The sequence below is a fragment of the Culicoides brevitarsis genome, chromosome 2 (assembly GCF_036172545.1).
Source record: "Culicoides brevitarsis isolate CSIRO-B50_1 chromosome 2, AGI_CSIRO_Cbre_v1, whole genome shotgun sequence".
NCBI classification, from domain to species: Eukaryota; Metazoa; Arthropoda; class Insecta; order Diptera; family Ceratopogonidae; genus Culicoides; species Culicoides brevitarsis.
The window spans coordinates 10,677,939-10,699,699 of NC_087086.1; the positions used below are offsets into that span (position 1 = coordinate 10,677,939).

Sequence of the window (21,761 nt, forward strand, 5' to 3'; positions counted from 1 at the left end):
TGATTTATTTTCTGTATGTTTTTTCATTTAATTAATTTTATTTATTATTATTGATTCATTAAAAATACATAATTATGTCTAATATATGCGCAAATTTATAAGTCTGAAAGATTCCATTGGTATTTGATACACAATATTATTTATCTAATCTATTTTATTCATTTTTTTTTGTTAGTTTATTTTTTGTTTTATTGAAAAAAATTACAGTTTTGATCGATTTTCATGACCAATTTATTCGAGAAATAATTATTTCCTTCGGGATTTATTTTATACAATAATTTTTCGATAATTTTCTATTTATTTTTGAAGTTATTGGTTTGGTTGGTTATGTTGTTTAAACACAATTTTTCTACGAGTTTGAGACAAAAATATTTTTTTTTTTATTGTTGGCGAATTTTTTTTTTAATTTTATTTTTTGATGGGATTCTGAGTATTTTTTACTACTTTTTGCTTTTTTTTAGTAAAAAAAATAATAAAAATCTATTTAAAAAATTTAAATCTACCGTTTTTAGTGTAAAACATCAATTGCTAAGCAGTAAAAAGTTTTTAAGGATAATTTTCCCTTTTTTTGTTATACATTTGCTAAAGTTACGTTTATTTGTTCCAAATCGTATTTTTTTTTAATTTTTATTTTATGATACATTTTTTTTATTTTTTCAGACTGATGTTTAATCTGTGTGTTACATACAATTTTTTATCTATATATTTATTTAAATAAATAAATACAAAGAACTACTTTTTTTTATCTACACAGACGATGAAAATTAAAAGGAACTTTAAAAAATGTTAAAATTTGCATATTCAAGCCAGACAAAAAGAATTAAAATAATAAAGAAGATAATAAATTAATTATTTTTTTAGGCTGATGCAACAAGTAAAATTATTTCAAATGACAAACAATAAATTTTGAAACATCAAGAAAGAGGACGAGAGTCGATCATGAGTTAAGTTTGGGATTTTTTACATCATTTTACTACTTTATGAATTATGTTAATATTATATTGGGGCAATTTTTGTTTTATTTTGTAATAATTAAAAAATTTTATGTCTTTGACTTTGGTTAAAAAAAAAAAAATTTTTTAATTTTTTTAATTTTTACAAAATAATTTTAAAATTATTAAAAAATAATTTTAAAATTATTAAAAAAAATTAAGGTATCAATTCTGAAATTTTATTAGAAAAAATTAATTAAAAATTTAAAAATCGTGAGATTAAAAATTTTAAATTATTATAAATATTTTTAATAAATTAAAATAAATTTTGAGAATAAAAAATAAAAAAAAAATAGATAAAAATATTATTGCATGAAAAATCGCAATTAATTTTAAATCTAACAAGAACCTAGGTCAATATAAAATTCTTATCTTATCACTGTTTTTGCTGCAATTAATGCAAAACAAACACGCAATGATAATCTTTCTTTAAAAAAACATTATGACGCATAAAAAAATATTTTTTTCAAAACATAGAAATTCGACCCGATAACAAAATGACATCAAATATTCGTGATAAGTAGAGAAAAAAAATTGGAAACGGGAAATGAAATAAAAAAACACAAAATTTGACAGACATCTCAGATTTTTTTTATATTTTTTTTTATAAAAAATTAGTTAACCATAATAATTGATAATAATATTAATAATAAATTGAATAACTAAGTATCGCCTTACAATATTAATGACAACATATAATAATAATAATAAGGTATAATAATAATGATAATAAAAATAAAACCGGAAAACCTGCATTTTCGTAACTCTCTGCACATTTTTTTATTTATTTTTTTGTTTAGTTTAGCTCTATTACAATATCATCTTATTTATTTTATTAAATAATATACAAAAAAAAATTAAATTAAAAAAATAATAATAGTAAAAGTTATTCTTTAAGGATTCATTTTTTATTTCTTTTTATTATTTATTTAATTAACAGTCGAGTAAGTAGGACGAAGATAGGAGTTTTTGGGCTGTAGCCCTGTCACTAATTTTTTAAAAAACTATAATATGATGAGGAAAAAAAATAATAAAAAATTAAGTGCCATTTCATTAAAAGTTAAATTTTTATTATATTAATATAATTAATAGAGTAGCGATTAAATTTACTTTTTTTTGTTGTTTTTTTGATTGATTAGGTACGTATCTAATATAAAATATTTTTTTACGGTAATTTGCATCAATTTTTAACCTAATGATATCTCTCATGTGTTTTTTTATGATTTTTTTTAAATGTCTTACATTTTATTGTACATAAATATTTTTTTTTAAGATTAATTTAATTTAAAAAATAAGGTTTTATTTATCCTCAACTTTTTTTTTGTTTACACAGTACTTTTTTTTGTAATTTGATGTAAAAAAAACGGAAACGGGCTTCTACGAAATATAGCTGTAAATTTTAAATAATGGCACAACGACTTTTCCTCAATCGAATCATCATGTCACTGATAATTTTTTGCTGTTTTTCTTGATTTTTTTAAATTATTTATAAAACTAACGTAAAATAGTAGTAAGGATTGTGGTATTTTTTGTTCTACGACGTTTTTTGTGACAATTTACTAGTCAGTACTAAATGTTTTTTTTTTAATAAAAAATTGAGGAGACATAAAATGTCGCTTTGCGAATTTTTTTTTAAGAAAATGTCACTTTAGTACCTCGTCATTGTGTGGGCGAGCGTTGCTTTTGCTGACTAATCTCCATCACAGCGCGGTAAGTTATGTTCTCCGGTCATTTTCGTCCTGTGTATTTTATTTTGTTTGTAGTAACACGTGTATCATATTTTTAATTGCTATTTTTTTATATTTTTAACTACTATTGATTATTTTTGTTTTTTTATAACTTATAGAACGATCACTTTCTGCTTCCGTTACTACTGCTGTCGGATATTAGATCGATAATTTCATCTTGGTCAATAGCGGGTTGCGGAACAATCTCCGGATTGAAGTGTGGCTTAATTTTGGGAACAATTGTGCCGGCTTGTTGTGTGGATGAGGCATTCGTCTCTGATTGAGTAGTTGCTGCAACAATGGGCGCCAAAGTGCCCGTCGACGACGACTGACTCGTTGTCATTGTCGCCGTGCCGGAATTGCCGCTGCTGCTGTTGTAATCTAGCTTGTAGATTGAGGTGCGAGTAACGTCTTCCATACTCGCCTCCTGGCATTCGCGCCCATTGTGTGTCGTGCTGCCGCAATTGAAGCACGATTGGTTCATTTTGTTCGTCGGGTATGCCGAGGAGTTGGTTAGCGCGGCACTTGTCGTCTGAATTTGCGGCGACACGGATGCCATTGTGGGCGGCGGAATTTGCAACGAGGGCGACGATCGCATATTTTGCGTTTGCGTTGCCTGCTGCGACTGTTGCTGGGGCTGCGTAGGAATATAAATGGGCTGGATCGGCTGTTGAATGTACAATACTTGCGCGGGAATCTGGCGATTTGTCGCTAGTTGGTACGGAAACGTGTTTGCCGTACTCGCTGCATTCACGAATGCCGTCGTGCCCGCCAATTGTTGTAAGTTATTTTGACTATTGCTACTTATAAGACTACTTGGGGCGTTGTTCGATGCCAACAGTAACTGTTGCTGTTGGTCGCCAGTTGTCGCAAATTGACCCGCTAACGGGCTCGACGTCGAATATATCACAGATCCTTGTTGTTGTTGTGAGTCTCCTTTCAGCCCACTGCCTTGTTGTTGACTTTGTTGTTGGCCCTGTTGCTGCTGCTGCTGCTGTCTTCCATTCATTCCTCCGCCACGCATTCGATTTCGATTATTTCCAACCATGTCGCGTCTTTCGTTCGCACTCGCATTCATGTTGCTCGGCGTTTCCGGCGGACTGATTTCTCCGCCAGATCCCGAGCCCGAATCACTTCCGCCCGATTTGTGATGCTGTTGCGGCGGCAAGACACCCACTTGATGCATGTCATTTATTTGCATGTTCTGAAATGCGGCATACGGTAAACCAGCAGATTGCTGCTGATTGTGAATGTAGGACTGCTTATTCGACTGCCGAGCGATTGAATGGATCATCTGTCGACTGTAGCCATTCCGAATTTGCTGCAATTGATTCAGGGCAACGTCTCCAATCACCTAAATAACATCAAAAATCTCATTAATTCCAATAAAATATTTAAGGTTACAAAAAAAATTATTCACATTACATAATTTTCACTTTTTTATTACCGACATCGATATAAAATTCTTTTAAATGCATAAAATTATTCAAAAAATATTTTATTTTGAGAAAAAGGGATTTTTTATCAATTTTCATATAGGTACAATAGAAATTTTGAAAATTTTTAAACAAAATTTTTCAATTTTTAAAATATGTGAAGATTTTCAAATTGAAAATTATTTACTTTTCATACAAATATTAAGCCAAAAAAAATTAAAAAATTAATTAGGTAAAAATTTTAATTTAAAAAAAAACTAACTTTTAATCAAAAATTTAAAAAATAAATATTTTACAGTTTTTGAGTAAAATATTTCAAAAATTTATATGCTTCAAATTTTTTGTTATTTTTCTCAAAAAAAAAAAAAATACCTACTTTTTAAATTTTCAAAAAAATTTATTTAGCTCTTTTTTTAGCAGTTTTTCATGTTTTTGACTCAGTTTTTCTTTATACATATTTAGGCCGTTCCAAATTTTTTACGATGTTTTTGTCCCAAAACATTTTTTTCAAAATGGGGGGGGCAAAATAAAAAAAAGGTTTTGAAATACTATTTCATACAAAATGACAAAATTTTAACAAATTTGGGCCCTTTATGAATATTTTAGTAGTTTTTGTGGTATTTACATTGAGATTTGATGATTTAAAATTGATCTGAAAGTATTTCAAGTTAAAAATTTTTAACAAAAAAAATTCATAAAAATAACCGTCAAAAATTTTTGAAAAATAATTTTTAGGAAATATTTTTATAGAAGAAAATTCATGTAAAATTTCGATTTTCAACACAAAAAATTTTAAAAATTAAAAATATTTTAAAAAAAATTTTAAAATTCCTTGAAAAAGTAACGAAAATGACCAAAAAATTGTCAATTTTGATGAAATTTTTAACTTTTTTTTATTTTGCCTTGGATTTTCGGCTTTTGAAATGGGGCAGGGGACAAAAACATAGAAAAAAATTTGGAGCGGCCATAAAGTAAATATTATTTAAATTTCATACAAATTGATAAAAGTTTTTGAAAATGTTTTTCTTATAATTTCTATAAATTTTTTTTTTCATTCATAAATAGAACATTTGTATTATCGAATCATACAGATAAAATTTTTAATTTCTATAGATTTTACATGCCTTTGTATATAAATCGATAACAAAGAAGTAAATAAAATTTTCAGTACTTGAAGCGAATTTTATAAAAAAATATATTTTTTTTTAATTTTTGACGAAAGAATACCAAAATTTGAATTTTTTTTCTTTTCAAATATTTTATGCTCGACTCTTTTATAAAGATTTTCACAAAACAGGAAAAAAAGAAATCAATTTTTTTTTATTTTAAAAATAAGTTTGTATGTAATGTGAATCATTTTTGATAAAATGCTCAAGAAAAAGAAAAAATACTTACCTCATTAAAATCCGCTTTTAAGTTTTGTGGAATCATCACTTCATTCCCGACAATTGTAACTATCTGTGATTGTTGCTGCTGCTGCTGTTGTTGTTGCTGCTGCTGCGGCGGTGGCGTCGAATCAATTGACGGTCTCCTACTGTTCCGCAGACTACCGCGTTGCTGTTGCTGTTGTCGACTATTCCCTTGTATTCTATCACTTGTGTCAGAGCGACCCGTTTGCGATGAACGTGTTGACGAACTGTCGTCGCCGCCCGTGTTACTGCCGCCACGATTATCGGTTCGCACGGAGCGATTTGGACTAGTAGTGCGTGAATGGGCAGGCGACGATGGCTGACTTAGCATTGGCGATGACGTAGATTGATGGAATGAGCCCTAAAGTGACGTTAAAAATTTTAATTTTGATTTTTTTCGAGAAAATTACGAAAATTACCTCTAAGGACATTGATTGAAACGGCTGATAGTTGTGTTGGGGTCGAATGTTCCACGGAACTGCCGTTGGAGGCGGCATGGAGAAGTCAGCAGGCATCGGAATGACATTCGGTGCTTGACCCGCAGCCATTTGCAATTGTGCCGCCATCTCGACAGTCATGTGTGGCGCGAGATTATCCGACATTATCTGAAATTTATCGAAACAATTAGCAACAAATCTCGGATTTCGCTCATGTGTGTGCCGAAAAATTTACAAAGTAACAGAATAATGAACTCTTTCAAGAACGACCTTGGCACCAATACACAAAATTAATTTTAGCCGGCTCGCTAGGTAGACCATATATGAGACGACGGCGAATGCGACGACATGTGAATGCGTGTCACACATATAGATTTCGTCGCGCCCCATATCTACACAAACACACACACACATTACATAATTCATTCAAAATACTAAAAAGCGAAAAAAAAACTAAAAATCTCTCTCTCACTTTTTTTTTTTTTTTGATTTGCTTTCAGACGATCATTGCTCGAAACCACTGCGTACGAAATTTGGATTTAATGTGAAAAAAATTTAAAAAACGTGTTGCGGATGAATCAGGTTGATGTGAACGAGACCGTTGTCGTCGTCGTCGTCGCTGTTGTTGATGTAATAAGAATTAGGTAAAGTAACTTTTTTCGTCGACCGCTTATCTCGTCTTCTTTTTTTTTTGTCATATAAAAAAGTTTTCAGATTACAAAGCGGCATGACAGTAGCTAAGGCGAAAGATATCCACTCGAAATGGATTATTTTTACAGTTCAGAACGAGAAAATATTTTAATATGACATTAAATCATCGAAAAATTCAAGGAAAACTTGTTGATTCGCGAGAAAATTTAACTTTTGATCGTTTTCAAGTCATGCAAAGTTTTGCCCTAATATGAATATGAGAAAAAAAGATAACGATGACTTGCAAAATAGTAATTTCAGTTAAAATTGACAAAAAAATGTTCATAATTTGGGGCTTCTGCGAACTAATTTGAACATTAAAGTACATGTAAATAGCTTCAAATGACATGTTTGGCCTTTTTGTAGTAGATAATGATGCTCAAGGTCATTTTTTCAGAGTAATTTCGATCCTTTGAGATTTAATTTGAGTCATTTTGGAGCATTAAAGAGACAAAATTTTGTCTTTTTACTGGTTTTGAACTAAATGAAGTGCCTTATTAACGAGGCGCTCATTGAGATCAGCTTGAGATTTTTGCAAATTGATCTTTTATGTACAAAAATTGTACGTGTTCTGATAGTTTTCTACTTTCTCTTTCCCAATATTTAGTGGAATTATCAATTATTCATTGAAAAATACTTTGTCCTTTCTCAATTTCTCCTTTTTCAATTTCAGGAAATGCTCAAAAGCTATTTTTCTTGTTAGTTCATTATCTGTAAGATCCATAATTGCGAATTTTTCTAATATTTTGAAGTTTGCATTCATCGACCTTGTGCATTATCGTCACTAAAATCTATCAATTTTGTCGTTTAAATCACTTTTTGACACAGAATCTGACGAAAAATGGGTTTCGACACACACAAAAGTCCTAAAATTACAAGAAATCACGTGAAATAAGGCAAAAAGTGCAAAACTTACTTGAGACATTGGTGTTTGGGGGTAGCCAGTTGCGGGATTCATCATCGTAAACAATGGCGGCGTCGATGTAGAATTATGCAAATACTGTCCCGGCAATGGGTAGCCCGCTGCTGTGGAAGGAGAAGCCAGCTGCTGTGGCGGAATTGTCTGTTGCATCGAAAGTCCCGTCGTCGTTGTCATTTGTTGCGATTGTTGTGTCGGCGACGCATCCGATGACATCATCTTGACATCCAGATTCTTGGATTGTTTGATCTTTTGCAGAACGTTGCCGCATTTGTCGCGCTGCTCAAACGTGAAAATCGGATGATTCGTGGCCATCGTGTAGACCAGCAGGAGTTCCTGCAACGGATCTCCGTCGGCAAAATTCGTAAATTCGCCCTCGCCCCATTGCTCGAGCGTCGTAAAGAGCTCATTGATGCACGTCCGATTGAAGGTGGCTCGCAGCAGCGCGAGATAAAGTGCCATTTTGCGACGCACTCGCATGTCGTTCGGATCGCCATTGTGACAAATCTGGATGTCGTTCGCGAATTCCTGCTGATTATTCACACGCAACTCGACGCCACGTAATTCCTGGGCATCGCGACGCCCCAACTCCTCCAGCACCGTGCCGAGGAACCGCAACTCGAATGGAAGGCACATATTTAGCAGGGTGCACATTGTGTCGATCCGTTTGTAACTTTCCAGCTCTCGAAACCACGCAATTATGTCTTCCTTGCACACCATTTCAGCGAATTTGTGTTTTGATGAACACATTTATCAGAAAAACGCGATAATGCGACGACAATGTTCATTTAGTGCAGTTTCAATGGGGTTCCACAGACTTTGTGCACTCTTTTCCGCGGATTTTGCCCAGATTTACCTGCGAATTTCCGCGATTATTTTCTTTTTCTCTGCGATTTTATTATTTTTTTTTCTGTGTGTGCTTTTTCTTCTTTACAATAATGGTCGTGAATTAAACACATTCAATTTCACTGACATGTATTGGTACTACAACGTAGCTAGCTCGTTGTGTCGTCGTCGTCGTTGTTGTCTACTCGAACACATACATGCATTTAATACACTTTTACTACACTTTATTTATTTATTTCACACACAAAGCTACTTCGCAGTCCGCGATTCTTAATTCTTTTTTTTTTTATTTTTTTAATATGCTCTTTTCGTGTGTGTTTCAATGGCTTTCAATTCATCTGGCAACGTTGTCTGTTGCTGTACGAGTATAACGCGCGTACGTATGGGCCACAAAAAAAAAAAATGCCTCGCTACTCTTTTCTTCGACGTTTTTTCGGGGGATTTTTCACAATTTGCACCGTTTTTCTCAGTGATACGATTACGTTGCACACAATTCGGCGCCGTGATGCACTTGGTCTGCACGCAATACGGGCAATTAGCTTATCTAAAACGCATTTTGTGTGCGATAATTATGAAAATGAAAATTCACGTAGATTATGCCTAACGAACATTTCTCACGTGATTGTCATTTGCCCCGATGCAAAGTTTCGCGTAAATGTCAAGGTTGTGAAATTAGCGTAAAAGCGACTTGTTTATGTTCATTTTCATTCGTCTCAAATGCGTTGATTTGAATTTTTCAGTTGGTTTTGAATAATTGGACTGTAGTATCCGACGAAACAATATTTTGCGTTTTTATTAGCGTTTTAGGTGCGAAAGTATCATTTTTTATTTTTTGATGATATTTTTATATTTTTTTTTTAATTCAAATTTTTTTGGACAATTGTATTGAATTATTAATATTAAACTAAAAATTTTTATTGTACACCATTGCTCAATTCATCGACTTTGTTATCACAAAGCTCTTGTTTATTCCTTTTTAGTTCGCTTTTTTACTATTTTTTTTTTTTTTTGGTTTGACGAATATAAATGATCTATTTTTGAAGTTGAAAACTTCTTGTTTAACAGATTTTTTTAAAAATATATTTTTTCATCAAAAATCGACGAAATTTGAATGGAAATCAACTTTAAAATAAATATTTATTTAATTTTAGCTTTGAAATCCATCAAAAGTTTGTTAGATCTTGACTTGAAAAATTTCATGACCGAAAATTTTTTTTTTTATTTCTTCAAAAATCAAGGAGATTTTGATGGAAATCATCTTTAGAATGAATATTTATTTAATTTTAGCTTTGAAATCCATCAAAAGTTTGTTAGATCTTGACTTGAAAAATTTCATGACCGAAAAAAATTTTTTTTTTATTTCTTCAAAAATCAAGGAGATTTTGATGGAAATCATCTTTAGAATGAATATTTATTTAATTTTAGCTTTGAAATCCATCAAAAGTTTGTTAGATCTTGACTTGAAAAATTTCATGACCGAAAAAAATTTTTTTTTATTTCTTCAAAAATCAAGGAGATTTTGATGGAAATCATCTTTAGAATGAATATTTATTTAATTTTAGCTTTGAAATCCATCAAAAGTTTGTTAGATCTTGACTTGAAAAATTTCATGACCGAAAAAACGGTTTTTTTTTTATTTCTTCAAAAATCAAGGAGATTTTGATGGAAATCATCTTTAGAATGAATATTTATTTAATTTTAGCTTTGAAATCCATCAAAAGTTTGTTAGATCTTGACTTGAAAAATTTCATGACCGTTTTTATTTTTTTTTCGAAAAACGGTCAAGGAAAAAAAAATTTTTTTTTTATTTCTTCAAAAATCAAGGAGATTTTGATGGAAATCATCTTTAGAATGAATATTTATTTAATTTTAGCTTTGAAATCGATCAAAAATGGGTTGAAAATTGACTTGAAAAATTTATCACCATTTGTATATCAAAACGGTGATATATTATCACCATTCGTCAAATATGCTTTCAAAATGAAAATTACGTATTTTTTATTTTTCAATTTTCAAGCTTGAAAAGATGTCCAAATACACTTTCTAAAAATGAGATCTAAAACGCTAACGAAAACGCAAAATATATCAAAACGCTATATTGGTTTGTCGGATTCAACACTCCATCGTAAATTTTCAAAGATTTTTTTTTTTATTATTTTTCAAAAAAAAAAAGCGGATTATACAGAATTACAGTACTTTGAATCATTTAAAATCCATCATCATCTTCTTCAGCCATTTCCTTTGCCAATTCTAGGTCTTGTTGTTCTCGTTCGCGACGTTCTTCGGCACTTTCCAACTCCTTGCCATACGAATTTGGCGGATATCTCATTGCCTTAACACTCTGATTGTGCAAATCCAAGCAGAAGGAGATCCGTTGATGGAACGCCAATTGCGGTTCGCGTGTCGAATAAATATCCGTGCTCTCCTTGCTCTTCATAAATCCCTTTTCCGGATCGAGAGTTGCCTCAATGACACCATCACGAATCGCCTTTCCCACAATAAACTCCGCATCTTCGGCCGAATCCAATCCGAGTTTCGTGGCAATGTCCTTCGGCGAGATCCGAACGTACGACAAACCAATCGAACGAATTGCCGTCTTGATGACGTTGTGTCGCAAACGAATAATTAACGTAAATGTGTGATCGGCACGGAAATTATCGCCGAAATTTTGTAAAACTTCACCGAAACGTTGCAAATTTCCCATGCGAACGGCTTGGGTGAGTTGGAAATATGGGGCAAGTGATCGTCGTAACGCCGATTGACGGAAAATTTGCCGTTCGGGGATGTCGCCAAGCAGTAATTCGACGACAATGATGAGTTTTTGCACCGTTTGACGAAATCCGATGGCAGCATGTTGCGGCGCCTTGCGTAAAGCTTGAATAAGATGCTTGTGCGCGACACTGTACTCCAATTTCGCTGCCTTGATGCGTCCCAAGTAGTACAAGAAACGCGCCCATTCGTTGTTGCTTGCCGTTTCGGGGAAAACGGATTTATTCACGAGCTTGTCCGCTTGATCGTACAACGAGTAATGCAGATAATTGCGAAGAAGGCAATTTATAATGACAGCTTGACCCTCAAAATCGTTCCTCAAAGTCGCGGTACGAAGACGCGCATGCAAGAAACCCCGAATGCCCTCGAGCGTATCCGTTAATTCGGCAACGCGAGAATGGTAAAAGTAACATTTGGCAGCAATCAAGTCCAAAGTGCGACGATTTTGTGAGATGCACTTTTGCATGAGTTCCTCGCTGCAAGCCTTACTTTTTTCCAAGTTGTTAATATCGAGCAAACGTAACAAGACGAGAAGTTGGAAATACGCATCGACTTCAGGCAGAGGCGATTTCAAGCTTTTAACTTTTGGGAGTTCAGGTTCCGTACCGACTTCGACGTACTGCAAAATGGCATCACGTTCGCCAACGGGATACAATTGCGACACCAATCCACGCAGAACAATCGGATTCAACTTGCGACGAGTAGCTGGCAACGTTCGTAAGACACGAAGAACGAAACGAGGCTCCTTGCTCGTAACTCCCTTTTCGATCTGTTTCATGTGTTCCTTGATTTCCTGAATGGCTGCGAGATCGGCATCCTTTTTAACAGCCTCCGGATCTACTTCAACATTTTCCATTTCGACATCCTGAATCTCTTGGGCGACCATTTTCAACCTTAATTGAATGAAAAATAACAAAATTCAATTTTAACATGAAGTTCGGAGGGATAAAGTTGTGAATTTTTACCTTATTTGTAAGTAAAATCCAGCAAATATTCGACAAATTCAAGAAAACTCTGTAATTTCTTTTGTTATTCGACCAAAATATGCCGAGTAATGATTGGCAACGCAATTTGCCTTCGTGCTAATTCAACCAAAATTTTGCATTGGGACAAATCATGCGGAAATCATCATGATTTCACTTGCAAAAATTTGATTCTCGAGCGGCAAAATGCAATCTCAACGAAGCTCTGCCGAATTTAATGCTTATCGATGCGGAAATTGCGGTCAAAATGACAGACTTCGTCTCTGTAGCGGATGTCGTCTCATTAGTTTCTGTTCCAGCAATTGTCAGCAGAGTTATTGGCAGAAACATCGACCTCTTTGCTTGTTAATCTCGAAACTCATCCGGGCGGAGAACAAAAACACGATTTTTGAGGTGCGGAAAGAGATGATGGGCGATGTTGGAGGTGCCGAAGGTTTGATGCGAGCGATTGTTTTGCTAAATGAGATGTTGCATCAATTATTGGGACGCGAATTGAGCAACGAAGAACACTTGGTAAGTATAATTTTTATGGCTTCCTATCGATTTTTGATAAAAATTATTTTTTTTTAGTTACTTTCGTACCCAAAATACTGCGAAGTGTGTTACGAGACTGATCCTTATAAGCTAATTCGATGTCCTGATTGCAAATTTTCCTCATTTTGCAAGGATGGCGAATGTCAGGCAACGTCAGCTGCTGATCCAAACATCCATAAAAAGTATTGCGAACAGAAAAAGATTGCTTTTTTGTGTAAAAGTCAGATAAAGTACGAAAAAGTATTTGAATCGTTGCCCGAACCAACGAGTTTTAAGGAATTTCTGTTTGAAAATCCATCGAGAGATCTTTTTACGTTAATTGAACATCTAACAGATAAGAAATTCACGAAAAATCCATCAAATCCAGAAGAAATGATTCCATTTGTGACCATTTGTCAGTTCACATTTACAGCTACGATCCTCCTTGCCTTGCAAAAAGTCAAATTACTTCAACCTGATCGAGAATCGTTGTGCATCGACATCGTTGGAGCCAATTACGAAGAGACTTACTTCAACGACGACACTTGTTCCTTATTTTTTGCCTTCATGCCGAAGTTGCATTCGCTCAAAATTAATCTCATAGGTCCTGAAGTCACGTCAAGTCGCACGGAAGACCTCAACTGCTTCGGAAAAACCGTTAAAATGTCTTGTCACAAAGTTCCTTACGAATATTACACGGGCCCGCCGCCGGATTTTATCATTTGCTTCAATTGTGGCTTCAGTGAAGAGCCCTACGAAGACAACGAAGAAACCTCATGGGTACGAGGCGTCTCCGCAATCATCAAAAAAGAAGTTCCCTTCGCTTTTACAACTTACACCGCATCAGAATTGACGGATGAAATCCAATTCGTACATCGAGCAGCAGAAAAACTCAATGTCAAAGATAATTTAGCGGAAATCTACAAGGGCGCGAATGATTTTAACGATTTGAGACCATATCAAAATTTCGATAAAGCATCCGATGAACGTCTTTATTACGCGAATCGGAAACTTTGTGTGATGAGTTGGAAAGATTAAAATATTTTTTTTTACATTTTAAAAACAGGTCATTTATTTCTTTTTGTAATGTCACGAGTAAAAAAATAATTTTTGTAAGAAAGACTTTTTAAGCTGAAACAGACAATTTTTCAGATGTTTGGGCAACCCAGAAAACGCCGCCGTTCAAGGCAACAGTGTAGTAGAAGGTAACAGTTTCAGCCAATTCCTTTGGTGCAGTCCATGAGAAAGAAACGCTTTGGGGTCCGTCTCCTTGGATCTTTGTGTGGGTAAGAGCGTCCTGGAAAAAAAGAGTAAATGAAGGGAGATTTAGTGAAAATTCATCAAATTACGTGTCGAGTACTAAAAATTTCTTTTTCTAAAAATTTCTAAAAAATTTTTTTTTCATCTAAAAATTTCATTTCATACTAAAAATTTTTTTAAAAAATTGTTTATTTCGAGTACTAAAAATTTCATTTCAAGTACTAAAAATTTTTTTTTGAGATCTAAATTGTTCATTTCGAGTACTAAAAATTTCATTTCAAGTACTAAAAATTTTTTTTTGAGATCTAAATTGTTCATTTCGAGTACTAAAAATTTCATTTCAAGTACTAAAAATTTTTTTTTGAGATCTAAATTGTCATTTCGAGTGCTGAAAATTTCATTTCAAGTACTAAAATTTTTTTTTTTTGAGATCTAAATTGTTCATTTCGAGTACTAAAAATTTCATTTCAAGTACTAAAAATTTCTTTTTGATGTCTAAATTGTTCATTTCGAGTACTAAAAATTTCATTTCAAGTACTAAAAATTTTTTTTTGAGATCTAAATTGTTCATTTCGAGTACTAAAAATTGTTTTTAGATCTAAGCTGTTCATTTCGAGTGCTAAAAATTTCATTTCAAGTACTAAAAATTTTTTTTTGAGATCTAAATTGTTCATTTCGAGTACTAAAAATTGTTTTTAGATCTAAGCTGTTCATTTCGAGTGCTAAAAATTTCATTTCAAGTACTAAAAATTTTTTTTTAAAATTTTAATTGTTCATTTCGAGTACTAAAAATTGTTTTTAGATCTAAGCTGTTCATTTCGAGTGCTAAAAATTTCATTTCAAGTACTAAAAATTTTTTTTTGAGATCTAAATTGTTCATTTCGAGTACTAAAAATTGTTTTTAGATCTAAGCTGTTCATTTCGAGTGCTAAAAATTTCATTTCAAGTACTAAAAATTTTTTTTTGAGATATAAAAATGTTACCTCGAGTACTAAAAATTAAATTTCAAGAAGATCTAAAAATTTCATTTCAAGTACTAAAAATTTCTTTTTGAGGTCTAAATTGTTCATTTCTTTTTGAGTACTAAAAATTTCATTTCAAGGTGAAAATATTTCTTATTTTTCAAAAAATTTGCATCTAAAATTGGAATGTAACACCTGAATCAAAACATCTCAGAACTCCATTGCAACTTTAAATGCATTTAAATCTCAATTACTTAACATACATTTGAATAAAAGCCACACGAATGACTAATAATTTAATTACATATATGCATCTATGCTTCGCAACTCGCGACCTAGACTTTAATATCTCGTGTCAAAACAACTTCTAAGCTAACTTCTACATCTTTTGTTGTCTCGAAACAACATTTCAAGATTTATGTGTGTCACTTTTGATAATTTATCATGTGTTCGCATTCGATTTACATTAAAAACAGGTCGTGCTATTCAATTCGCTTCGAAACTTGAAACAACAGGAAAAGGATTTCAACTTACATAGGCACCATTTCCGCAGTTAATAGCTTGAACGTGTGGATTATTGGCAGGAACAGAGAATTTTCCGATTGGAGTCTGGCCAACACGTGCTTGAACGAGCAATCCCTTGATCTTGTCCTTGGCTTCCTTGCCTTTGAGAGTAATTTGGATGGTTTCGCCAGCTTTGATGTGATTTTTGGACAAGTTCAACTCATATGGAGCAGGTGTCGATTGCGGGTCGACGTGATGTTGGGGAACCATATCACCGCAGGCCTCTTTGGGAGCTCCTTTGGAATAAGCATTGATCAAAACAGCGCTGCTGCTAAGAACAAGCAAAACGGTCAAATAACGAAAAGCCATGATCTGAAAGAAAAAAAACGCAATTTTTAGGGATGGTCTTAGAAATACGACTTCAACAAGTTTATTTGTCATGAATATTCAAATCATTTTTTTTTTTGTCAACACAAAGAAACCACTTGAGCGCCTATTTGATATGCGGTCGTACTTGAAACATTTGCGTAGAGGTAAATTTTTATTTATTTACATTAACATTAACTGAGCAAATATACCGAAAAAACTACTAAAAATCTGGTTTTGTTGCATTTCAGCGAGACGCGGATGACCCGAAAAGTCTTCACGAAACGAGTTTCGCGTGTGACGAAAATGCAAGTGATGCACGTGAGGCAACGAGAACGAAAGTGAAGACAAAATTGTGTCATCAATGCCGGTAAAATGCAAGAAACTCGTTTTATGGGAGTACAACGACACAAAAAAAAGACGAGACAAAAGATGGGCTGAAGGTCATGCGAAGAAGGTAACGTCGTTTTGTCATGTTGAACCGGTTAAAATGTAAGAAAATAATTTTTTTCTTTAAAAAATCTTATTTTATTGCAGAAAATTGAATTTGATCACCGGAAACCGCAAATTAATAAAACAATCGTTAAATTGTATAACTTTGAGATTGTGGTCTCATATCAATAAACACTGAGAAGGACGTTCAATAAGCAGTTATCGTTCTGTTAAAAGGTCGTGATTCGAGATTTTTTTGTTCCGTACAAAAAATGTTCTTACATAAATTAATTATCATCGCAATTTATTCTATAATTATTTTTTTTCAACTCGAGAAGTCGTCAGAAATTCAATTAGAAACGATTTTTTTGACGAATTAGAACAAAAAAAAAACTTCTCGGGTTCAATAATCGATATAATTTGCACAAAAACACGTGCTTTGACTAATGTGCGAATCAATTGACGATTTATCGCAAAATCTAATGTTATAACGGTCAAGATTTTTGGCATCATAATTGTTTGTCAACCGAATGTTAATTGAATTTGAAGCAGTTTGAGCCACTTTTGTTCAATATTTTTGTTTTGTTTGCTCATTTAAATTTAAAAAGTTTATTTTTTTTTTATTTTTTTGTCTAAAAATTTAATATCCATGAAATTTTTGACCTTCAAATGACTTCTTTGTGATTTTTCTTTAAAAATTTGTTTGTTTTTGTTTAAAAAATTTTGAATTGCTCTCAAAAACTTAAATTTTAGCTAAAAATATTATTAAATAATGTACTTACTTGAATATTTTATTAAGTTAACAACACAAATTTTAATTAAGAGTCAATTTTTTTATAAGACGATCTTTGTCTAGTCACTGTTAATAAGATACTGAGTGATTTAACAGCGGAGACCGGGCTTTTTACGAAGATTTATTGCGTTCGTGTTGGTGTTGCGTTGTTTGTTGCTGATTTTAATGTTGTGCGTTATTTAATTTTTTGATAAAAACGGCTCCAAAAGGATAAAAAAGTCTTTTTCTGGTCAAATTTTATCATTTTTATAATTCTTAATTAATGAAAAACTTAAAAAATTTCCAAAAAAAACGCTTAAATTATTATTTTTTTCCTTCACAGTGACTTTTAAAGCCAATTTCCGAAGCTGTTTTGAGTAATTATTGTAGGCTCGACGTAGATAAGCAGACAAAAAACTTTGTTTATCGATAAATAAATCGAACTCAAGTTGTCTTGAGTAAATACTCTTCCTTGAAAAAAAAAATATTCGCTCTGAATTGCGATTAACTGAGCTTTGCTCGGATTTATTTCAACAACTTTTGCAAAAATTTTTTATCACTTTATATTTTTTTGATTAATATTTGAACACGAAAGCATCCATTTTGCTCTTTGCGATGATTTTTTCAGGTTTTCTTGGGTAATCGATCAACGAAGGATTCATTTTGAGCTTTGCGGCGTTCTTTAAGTCGTTTATGATTCGTTTCTTGATTGCTTTTGGAAGACGATTGAAGGATTTTGTGTCCATATCTTTCGGAATTTCGAAGTCGAGTGATGATTTTTGGTCGGGATTTGTTGATTTGACTGCTTCTGAAGTGGATTCTTCGGTTTCTGAAGGATTTTCGGCTTTAAGTTTTTTTGGGGAAGGACTTTTTTCGGGATTTGTGTCAGATTTTCGCTTTTTATCAACAGTTTTTGGAGGAGTTTTGCTATTATTTTCAGCGGTTTTGAAAAAATTCATAAGAGAACTTGGTTCAGATGTCTTTTTTGGAAGAATTTCTTCACTAATTTTTTGTTCGTCATTCTCTATCGGCTTAAAAAATTTCTTTATGACTGACTTTTCTTTGGAAATTTCCTTTAAAGGAGGACTTTTTTCCACTTTTGGGCTTAATTTTTCATCTTCTGTCTTCGGTTTTAGAAATTTTAGCAAGGCATTCGCGTCTTCACTTTGCATTTGGTCAAGAAATTTCGAAAAAGCGACTCCAACTAACGTTATTTTGAATTCCTTCTCTTCGTTCATGATTTGTTTGAACAATTGCATGGCAACTGGATACAAAAGCGGCACAATTACCGTCGGATCTGATGATTTAAACCACGATTGGGGAACATCTCTTTGCTTACTTTCTCTCTGTAGAAGCTCCTTGACGTTCATTGTCTTCCGAATTGTCAGTCGGAAAGCTGTTGGGGTCCGTTTCTGTTCAATTATCGCAGCATCGACTAATCTCGTGAGCAAAACATTCAATTTTGTCTCAAATTCCGCCAAATTTTTCAATGGATTTGAGTAAGTTGAGTCCTCAATACTGATTGTTTTCTGTTTTCCCGTTGGTTTTACCTCGGATTTGTCTTTGCCGAGTGCCAGTTCTTTCAATTTTTCACTCGTTTTGTCATCAAATTTCTTTTTTAACACAGATATTTCGATATTTTGTAGATTTTCAACCGTTTTTACTCCTAAACCTTCTAAAATCTCCGCCGTTTTGCTTCCAATGCCGCATAATGATCGCACAGGGCCCAAACTTCGTAAGAATTCTGTCGCTTGATGCGGAAAAATTATCGTTTGTTTGTTCGGCTTGTTCTGAGATCCAACCAATTTCGCCAGCAGCTTGTTGTGAGCGATTCCCGCACATGATGTGATGCCCAAATCATCGAAAAGTGCTTTTCGCAATTCTTGAGCGATGACTGAACCGAGATATAATCTCTTATGACACCCACATTCGCATTCCGAATCATCCTGTGACTCCTCATCGAAGCTCAATTTAAAAGTTCCTTCAGAAAGTTCAATTTTTTCCTCGTTTTTCATGCGATTATTAACAATTTCCGTAACATCAACGAAATTTTCGTCCAATCCAAGCTTCTCGACGTTGCATGAAAACTTTTGGAGACAATTAAAAATTTGATCGCTCATTTTCTTGTACTTTGTGAGGTCTTCGCCGTTCACCAGCACCAATTCAGGACATAATTTCTGCGCTTCCGGTATAAACATGAGCTTTTTGCATCCAAATTCGCGAGCTTTGTAATTGCAAGTGACTAAACAAGTCTTTTGCTGGATCCCCAAAGGCTTTTCGCGCAATGACGGCTCCAAGATTTCCTCAACTTGCGCATAAAAGCAGTCGATGTCGATGTGAACAATCACTTTTTCATGCATTTTTATTAAAAATATTAACAAAACATCTCAAAAATCGTGTAAATACGATGGAATTGTGAAATTTCGATGCAAATCCGCGCAAAAAATAACAATCCCAGACTCAATTTGGAAATTTCAAATGTGCCTACGGCGAAAAGTTTGCGTTTTGTCAGATGGCTTTTTTTTGACGAGACACCAGCCAATTTTTCAGAGGTGTTTTTTTGCTGAAATTTAGCACGGTTTTGAACGCCGGCGTGTAATTTTCACTAAAAGCAGTTTCGTGTCGAAGGAAACTAAAGGAAAAACGTTAAAATGGGCGTCGAAGAGGAAGTTATGAAGGTTCAACAGAAATTGAGCAAAATGACTGCGCCAGAAGCGGTAAGTTTTGGTTGTTTGTTTTTTTTCGCTCCGAAAATTAAAAAAAAAAATTTTTTTTGACTCGTAATTAGGACCAAAGTCAAGCATTGGATTTGCTAAAAGTGCTCCAAACACTAAATATCGACCTGGATATCTTATCGAAGACGCGTATTGGCATGACGGTGAACGAACTACGCAAAACGACGAAGGACGAGGAAGTGATAAGTTTGTCAAAGACACTCATCAAGAGCTGGAAACGCTTTATCGGGCCCACAGCAACGTCCAAAGACGCATCTGGCAAGGAAAGTAGCAAGTCGGGCAGCAACAGTAGCAGTACAAAGTCGAGTTCGGGCAGCGCCAAGAAGCCCGAAAAGAAGGAAGAACCGAAAAAGCAATCGAGCTACCCACCGGCATCGACAACAACAGACGCCGTTCGTCTCAAGTGTCGCGAACTCTTGGCAAATGCGCTCCGAGTCGATGGCGAGCCCGATGGATGTGCATCGCCCGAAGAACTTGCCGAAGAACTCGAGGATTGCATCTATGCCGAATTCAAAAATACCGATATGCGTTACAAGAATCGCGTAAGATCGCGCGTCGCCAACTTGAAAGACGCCAAAAATCCGAGTTTGCGGCAAAATTTCATGAACGGTGCTATTCAACCGTCGCATTTGGCAAAAATGACGCCTGAGGAGATGGCGAGCGACGAGATGAAGAAAATTCGCGAGAAGTTTATCAAGGAGGCGATCAATGATGCGCAACTGGCGACAGTACAAGGCACCAAAACGGAAATGCTCAAGTGCGGCAAATGCAAAAAGAAGAATTGTACCTACAACCAACTTCAGACTCGCTCGTCCGATGAACCGATGACTACGTTCGTGTTGTGCAACGAATGCGGAAATCGTTGGAAATTCTGCTAAAAAGGTCTCATATTGTGCGTTTACAATAAAAACAAAAAAATTAATCACACAAAACCCCTTCTCCGCTCCCCACTAAACGATAACTTCTCACAAAGAGTTCACATAATGAAGACGATGCGTGTGAAAATTTCAAATATTGACTAAAATAAACATTTAAATCTTAGTTGTAGGCAAAAATATTGAAACTTGTACCGAAATAAAGAGATAATTCATTGTAAAATTGTCGTTGTTGTCTTTTTTTTTAATCTCAGACCGCTCCAAATGAAATTCAAAAATTTCTCGAAAATTTTTGAAAACAAAATTTAAAAAAAAAGTTTACATACCTGTATGATTTTTTTTTCTTACAAAATTTTTACAATTTTTGATTAAAAATTTGCAAATTTACAAATTCTAAAAAAAATTATCATTCAAAGGTCATTCTGAAAAAAATTAAAAAAAAGTTCAGAAATTTTAACTCAAAATATTTTTTGAGAAGAAAATTTTGGATAATTAAATAAATAATTTTATTTTAAAAAATTTAAATTTAAGGCCGTTCCAAATTTTTTTTCGATATTTTTTGTCCCAAAAGATTTTTTTCAAAAATAAAAAAAAAAGTTTTGAAATACTATTTCATACAAAATGACAAAATTTTAACAAATTTGGGCCCTTAATGAATATTTTAGTAATTTTTGTGGTATTTACATTGATATTTGATGATTTAAAATTGATCTTAGAAAAATTTTTCAAAAAAATTAAAAATTTTTTTTTTTTTTTTTAAAAAATTTTTAAAATTTTTGTCCAAAAATTTTTTTCAAAAATAATTTTTTTGAAAATAATTTTAAATTACAAATTTCATGTAAAATTTCGTTTTTCAACACAAAAAATTTTGAAAATTGAAAAATTTTTGAAAAATTTTTGAAAATTTTGAAAAAGTAAGAAAAAAGATTTCAAAAAATTTTTTTTTTAATTTTTTTTTAATTTTTAAAATAATTTTTGACAAAAAATTTGGAGCGGCCTTATTAAAAAAATTAAAATATTTTAAAAATTAATTTTTGTTTTGGTAAAATTTTTTGAAAAATTATTTTTTTTAAAAATATTATTTAAATGCCGAAAAAACGTAATTTTTCAAAAATTAATTAAATTAAATTAAAT

The 21,761-nt window shown here is 33.0% G+C and overlaps 6 protein-coding genes across 6 annotated transcripts; 2 read left to right on the plus strand and 4 right to left on the minus strand.

The window, feature by feature from the left end:
• Positions 1 to 1,667: 1,667 nt before the first annotated feature.
• On the minus strand, positions 1,668 to 9,063 carry LOC134831036 (myb-like protein AA). Its single transcript, XM_063844671.1, has 4 exons — positions 7,608 to 9,063; positions 5,984 to 6,169; positions 5,551 to 5,925; positions 1,668 to 4,073 (listed from the first exon to the last, which is right to left on the minus strand). Exons 1-4 carry the CDS (start codon positions 8,358 to 8,360, stop codon positions 2,844 to 2,846), a joined length of 2,544 nt encoding a protein of 847 aa, XP_063700741.1. The 5' UTR covers positions 8,361 to 9,063; the 3' UTR covers positions 1,668 to 2,843.
• Positions 9,064 to 10,582: 1,519 nt separating this feature from the next.
• Positions 10,583 to 12,294, minus strand: LOC134832360 (probable 26S proteasome non-ATPase regulatory subunit 3). Its single transcript, XM_063846354.1, has 2 exons — positions 12,191 to 12,294; positions 10,583 to 12,118 (listed from the first exon to the last, which is right to left on the minus strand). Exon 2 carries the CDS (start codon positions 12,109 to 12,111, stop codon positions 10,663 to 10,665), a length of 1,449 nt encoding a protein of 482 aa, XP_063702424.1. The 5' UTR covers positions 12,112 to 12,118; positions 12,191 to 12,294; the 3' UTR covers positions 10,583 to 10,662.
• An 81-nt stretch (positions 12,295 to 12,375) lies between these two features.
• On the plus strand, positions 12,376 to 13,887 carry LOC134832361 (uncharacterized). The gene is made up of 2 exons (XM_063846355.1): positions 12,376 to 12,721; positions 12,779 to 13,887. The coding sequence occupies exons 1-2, from the start codon at positions 12,395 to 12,397 to the stop codon at positions 13,757 to 13,759; spliced, it is 1,308 nt and encodes a 435-aa protein (XP_063702425.1). The 5' UTR covers positions 12,376 to 12,394; the 3' UTR covers positions 13,760 to 13,887.
• LOC134832362 (putative defense protein Hdd11) lies at positions 13,770 to 17,182 on the minus strand. The gene is made up of 3 exons (XM_063846356.1): positions 17,028 to 17,182; positions 15,478 to 15,819; positions 13,770 to 14,018 (listed from the first exon to the last, which is right to left on the minus strand). The coding sequence occupies exons 2-3, from the start codon at positions 15,814 to 15,816 to the stop codon at positions 13,848 to 13,850; spliced, it is 510 nt and encodes a 169-aa protein (XP_063702426.1). The 5' UTR covers positions 15,817 to 15,819; positions 17,028 to 17,182; the 3' UTR covers positions 13,770 to 13,847.
• A 238-nt stretch (positions 17,183 to 17,420) lies between these two features.
• On the minus strand, positions 17,421 to 19,377 carry LOC134831691 (DNA polymerase iota). The gene has a single exon (XM_063845489.1). The coding sequence runs from the start codon at positions 19,375 to 19,377 to the stop codon at positions 17,593 to 17,595; it is 1,785 nt and encodes a 594-aa protein (XP_063701559.1). The 3' UTR covers positions 17,421 to 17,592.
• A 170-nt stretch (positions 19,378 to 19,547) lies between these two features.
• LOC134830159 (transcription elongation factor S-II) lies at positions 19,548 to 20,839 on the plus strand. Its single transcript, XM_063843550.1, has 2 exons — positions 19,548 to 19,734; positions 19,806 to 20,839. The coding sequence occupies exons 1-2, from the start codon at positions 19,669 to 19,671 to the stop codon at positions 20,628 to 20,630; spliced, it is 891 nt and encodes a 296-aa protein (XP_063699620.1). The 5' UTR covers positions 19,548 to 19,668; the 3' UTR covers positions 20,631 to 20,839.
• The last annotated feature ends 922 nt before the right edge of the window (positions 20,840 to 21,761 follow it).

Coding starts and splice junctions, on each gene's coding strand:
- LOC134831036 (XM_063844671.1), bottom strand. CDS start 8,360: ATGTGTTCATCAAAACACAAATTCGCTGAAATGGTGTGCAAGGAAGAC. Junction 6,170..7,607: donor CCCAAACACCAATGTCTCAA/GTAAGTTTTGCA, acceptor GATAAATTTCAG/ATAATGTCGGATAATCTCGC. Junction 5,926..5,983: donor TTCAATCAATGTCCTTAGAG/GTAATTTTCGTA, acceptor ACGTCACTTTAG/GGCTCATTCCATCAATCTAC.
- LOC134832360 (XM_063846354.1), bottom strand. CDS start 12,111: ATGGTCGCCCAAGAGATTCAGGATGTCGAAATGGAAAATGTTGAAGTA.
- LOC134832361 (XM_063846355.1), top strand. CDS start 12,395: ATGCAATCTCAACGAAGCTCTGCCGAATTTAATGCTTATCGATGCGGA. Junction 12,722..12,778: donor TGAGCAACGAAGAACACTTG/GTAAGTATAATT, acceptor ATTTTTTTTTAG/TTACTTTCGTACCCAAAATA.
- LOC134832362 (XM_063846356.1), bottom strand. CDS start 15,816: ATGGCTTTTCGTTATTTGACCGTTTTGCTTGTTCTTAGCAGCAGCGCT. Junction 14,019..15,477: donor ACTGCGGAAATGGTGCCTAT/GTAAGTTGAAAT, acceptor CTTTTTTTCCAG/GACGCTCTTACCCACACAAA.
- LOC134831691 (XM_063845489.1), bottom strand. CDS start 19,377: ATGCATGAAAAAGTGATTGTTCACATCGACATCGACTGCTTTTATGCG.
- LOC134830159 (XM_063843550.1), top strand. CDS start 19,669: ATGGGCGTCGAAGAGGAAGTTATGAAGGTTCAACAGAAATTGAGCAAA. Junction 19,735..19,805: donor AAATGACTGCGCCAGAAGCG/GTAAGTTTTGGT, acceptor ACTCGTAATTAG/GACCAAAGTCAAGCATTGGA.